The sequence below is a fragment of the Nannobrachium achirus genome, assembly GCF_963921795.1.
Source record: "Nannobrachium achirus genome assembly, chromosome: 4".
NCBI classification, from domain to species: domain Eukaryota; kingdom Metazoa; phylum Chordata; class Actinopteri; order Myctophiformes; family Myctophidae; genus Nannobrachium; species Nannobrachium achirus.
The window spans coordinates 2758436-2763435 of record NC_137813.1 but is presented as its reverse complement, the minus strand read 5'-3'; the positions used below and the strand labels follow the sequence as shown (position 1 = coordinate 2763435).

The window sequence follows — 5000 nt, the reverse complement described above, 5'->3', positions numbered from 1 at the left end:
ATTTCATGGTGTCTGACCATGGGAGACTCAATGGAATAGCTAATTTTATTATTGGGTGTGTCTGGACCTTTATTGTGCATATTTGCAAGATGGTGGATTCCCAAAATAGAGCTTTAACATAATTTCTACCATGATTGTTGACTGCTTTTGCAAATACAAGCAATATGAATCCATTTGCTAAGATTTATGGCACAGAAGGGACTTATACCTGTATTATTCTTGAGTTTGCATGTTGTCAAAATGGCTGTAAACGAGATATTATACTTCCTGTCCGATTCTACTGTATGTAGTTGTAGCAATGACTTCAGATAAAATCAGAGACCAAAACAATGTATCTTAGAATTTGTTTTCTATTAAAAAAATTAATAAAAAAAGAGAGAGATTATCTCAATGAAATGAATGCAACTGCCTTTTTGGGTCTTTCACACATAGACATGCACATGCTTTCCAACAACTTCAGCTTCAGGGAAATTATAATGAACACATGATTAAAACAGGCTGCATTATAATGCAAATAATTGCTAGTCACTATCACTGTCATGTGTACCTATCCTGCTGCATCTTGTCTCCAGTCCTTGGCAACGACACCCCAAGTAGCATGCAATTCCCTTCTTCGCACATGAACAGTTTTTCTGGCAGCCTTTGATACAGCTACATGATATTGCCTTGTCCATTGATATAGGCCAGGCTGGCTCTGTAGATGGACAGGGGACTGCCTTCCCATGGCGGCAGCATGATATAGGCATCTATATCATGCTGCCACCCACCTCCTAGACCTTCCAGAGCTGTGGGTGAGAACAGAGCAGGATGCATATCTTCCTATCCATCACATGGTCTCAGCCCTTGGACTCGCACAGTGTCATGCCCTGCCCTTTATTCACAGCCTGAGTGGCAGAGATACCACCAGCTATCCCTTTTTCACTGGAAAGAAGGCATGGTTCAAGACCAGCATGGGTCTAGATCTCCCTGCACTTCAGGAGTTTGGTGAAAATTCCTCTTATTCCCTCTCAGAGGATGTCAAGAATCAGGCTAGAGACCTCACAATAGCTGTATATGCATCAAAAGCTGACCATTCGGAGGACTTTGACCTGGCAAAGCTGAGAGTGTACAAGTTCCTAAATAACCGATCAACCCTGTTGAAGCTGCTGCCACCTACAGAAAATGCCTTTGGCCTGCACCTGAAAAGAGCTGCTCTTGCAGCCATAATAGATAAAACTGCACACATCGCGAAGCCAGACATCCCTTGCTTCACTGAATATGGATGGTCTCTCAGTGATGGGAAGGCAGTCCCCTGTCCATCTACAGAGCCAGCCTGGCCTGTATCAATGGACAAGGCAATATCATGTAGCTGTATCAAAGGCTGCCAGAAAAACTGTTCATGTGCCATCCATCCATCCATCCATCTTCAACCGCTTATCCGGAATCGGGTCGCGGGGGTAACGGTTCCAACTGAGACTTCCAGATTTCCTTATCCTGCGTAACTTCCTCCACTCCCTCTGGGAGTATACCGAGGCGTTCCCAGGCCAGTCTGGAGATATAATCCTTCCATCTGGTCTTAGGTCTGCCACGGGGTCTCCTCCCAGTGGGACGTGCATCGAGGACCTTCCTAGGAAGGCGCTCGGGGGGCATCCGTACTAGATGCCCGAACCACCTAAGCTGACTCCTTTCCAAGTGAAGGAGCAGCGGTTCTACTCCAAGTCTCTCTCGGGTGATTGAACTTCATGTGCGAAGAAGGGAATTGCATGCTACTTGGGGTGTCGTTGCCAAGGACTGGAGACAAGATGCAGCAGGATAGGTACACATGACAGTGATAGTGACTAGCAATTATTTGCATTATAATGCAGCCTGTTTTAATCATGTGTTCATTATAATTTCCCTGAAGCTGAAGTTGTTGGAAAGCATGTGCATGTCTATGTGTGAAAGACCCAAAAAGGCAGTTGCATTCATTTCATTGAGATAATCTCTCTCTTTTTTTATTAATTTTTTAAATAAAAAAATAATTTCTAAGATACATTGTTTTGGTCTCTGATTTTATCTGAAGTCATTGCTACAACTACATACAGTAGAATCGGACAGGAAATATAATATCTTGTTTACAGCCATTTTGACAACATGCAAACTCAAGAATAATACAGGTACAAGTCCCTTCTGTGCCATAAATCTTAGCAAATGGATTCATATTGCTTGTATTTGCAAAAGCAGTCAACAATCATGGTAGAAATTATGTTAAAGCTCTATTTTGGGAATCCACCATCTTGCAAATATGCACAATAAAGGTCCAGACACACCCAATAATAAAATTAGCTATTCCATTGAGTCTCCCATGGTCAGACACCATGAAATAGACACCAAGTTTGCGTTTCTAGCTCATCTGGTTCAGAAGTTAGATGCCCTTACATTATGGCGGCCATATTGTGGCAGCCATATTGGATTTCATGGAAACTTGCAATACAAAAAATGTTCATATGTATACCATTGATCAACCTGTGAAGTTTCGTGGAAATATCCCTCAGTTTAAAATTTTTCCCTATTCACCCCCCATTAAAACTAATAGGGGCTAATATTGAGGCGGCCATATTGGAACTTTGCCGTACAAATTGACCGGGTTGTCCATATAGGTTGTGATCCTACTGGGTCATAGATAATATTTCTGGTGGACAACCTTTTATGTCGGGGCAAATGCAGGTTTCCTAAAAAAAGGCTGGTTTGCCCCCTGGGTAAAACTACGCCGCATCAAAGAGTTTATTAGGTAGGCCCTAAAAGCATGTCCTTGAGCGCAGGGGAATTATTTTGGGTTAAAACTGAATCCGGTTTGATAGTTCCGGCAAATTGTAGTCCTTTGAGTACTACAACATGACGTAAAGTGGTTTCCTCTCTCCTTTTTTCAGCATGGGCTGGCGGATCAGCCCATGCTGAAAAATAGGCTTCATTTATGGTCTGTAGAAACCAAGGGCGTGGCCATGTATGGCCTACCTGTGCGCCCGCAGAGCACGCCATGAGGTGCGCTCACCACTGGCATCACCAGGAATGCTGGTCTCTCATTGGCTGTTAATGATGACGCTGCCAGAAATGCTGGTCCCTGATTGGGCTACAGGCTTAAATACACACTGCTACCTACCTACCTACCTACCTACATACCCACCTACCTACCTACCTATACCTACCTACCTACCTACCTACATAGGCAGCCAAACGCAGTACTTGCATGCTCTGCTGGCGCAAGTAATAAAAGTGATGTAACGATGGATCATTAATAATGTGTTCATGTGATTCTCACCTTCCTCTTCAACAGCTGAACCTCCGCTTGAGTCACTGCATGTTTGATCTGGAGCTACACACACACACACACACACACACACACACACACACACACACACACACACACACACACACACACACACACACACACAGAAAAACAACAGACACGTTAAATTCCAGCCTCTCAGTCTTGAAAGTAATATTCTGACATTTCTGTGCATGGACACACTCACACATTTAACATGTTAAATGGAGGCTTTTACAGAGGCTTCAATCTGCAGGCCTCACAACTAGTTTATGGACATTACAGAGGCTTCAATCTGCAGGCCTCACAACTAGTTTATGGACATTACAGAGGCTTCAATCTGCAGGCCTCTCACAACTAGTTTATGGACATTACAGAGGCTTCAATCTGCAGGCCTCACAACTAGTTTATGGACATTACAGAGGCTTCAATCTGCAGGCCTCACAACTAGTTTATGGACATTACAGAGGCTTCAATCTGCAGGCCTCACAACTAGTTTATGGACATTACAGAGGCTTCAATCTGCAGGCCTCACAACTAGTTTATGGACATTACAGAGGCTTCAATCTGCAGGCCTCACAACTAGTTTATGGACATTACAGAGGCTTCAATCTGCAGACCTCACAACTAGTTTATGGACATTACAGGGGCTTCAATCTGCAGGCCTCACAACTAGTTTATGGACATTACAGAGGCTTCAATCTTCAGACCTCACAACTAGTTTATGGACATTACAGAGGCTTCAATCTGCAGGCCTCACAACTAGTTTATGGACATTACAGAGGCTTCAATCTGCAGGCCTCACAACTAGTTTATGGACATTACAGAGGCTTCAATCTGCAGGCCTCACAACTAGTTTATGGACATTACAGAGGCTTCAATCTGCAGGCCTCACAACTAGTTTATGGACATTACAGAGGCTTCAATCTGCAGGCCTCTCACAACTAGTTTATGGACATTACAGAGGCTTCAATCTGCAGGCCTCACAACTAGTTTATGGACATTACAGAGGCTTCAATCTTCAGACCTCACAACTAGTTTATGGACATTACAGAGGCTTCAATCTGCAGGCCTCACAACTAGTTTATGGACATTACAGAGGCTTCAATCTGCAGGCCTCACAACTAGTTTATGGACATTACAGAGGCTTCAATCTGCAGGCCTCACAACTAGTTTATGGACATTACAGAGGCTTCAATCTTCAGACCTCACAACTAGTTTATGGACATTACAGAGGCTTCAATCTGCAGGCCTCACAACTAGTTTATGGACATTACAGAGGCTTCAATCTGCAGGCCTCTCACAACTAGTTTATGGACATTACAGAGGCTTCAATCTTCAGACCTCACAACTAGTTTATGGACATTACAGAGGCTTCAATCTGCAGACCTCACACAACTAGTTTATGGACATTACAGAGGCTTCCAAATATGAACACAAGCAGTTTAAATTTGTAACCAAGCTGTATAATAATTAATAGCATCCTTAAGATGTTGGTACTTAAAAACTTGGAAAGGAATGCCTCTTCCAGACAGTGGTCAAATGCCACTAACATGGTCACTTCTCTCACACACGCACACGCGCACGCGCGCACACACACACACACACACACACACACACACACACACACACACACACACACACACACACACACACACACACACACACACACACACACACACACACACACACACACACACACACACACACACACACG

The 5000-nt window shown here is 43.6% G+C and overlaps 1 protein-coding gene across 1 annotated transcript in view; it reads right to left on the bottom strand.

Annotated features, from left to right (window-relative positions):
* Positions 1-5000, bottom strand: part of LOC308284382 (neurabin-2-like) — a gene marked incomplete at its 5' end in the record, with an annotated part of 63155 nt that overhangs the window by 10997 nt on the left and 47158 nt on the right. The window contains one exon of the mRNA XM_080724981.1: positions 3278-3331. Coding sequence (XP_080581107.1) covers positions 3278-3331 — 54 coding nt within the window. The remainder of the gene's footprint in view (positions 1-3277; positions 3332-5000) is intronic.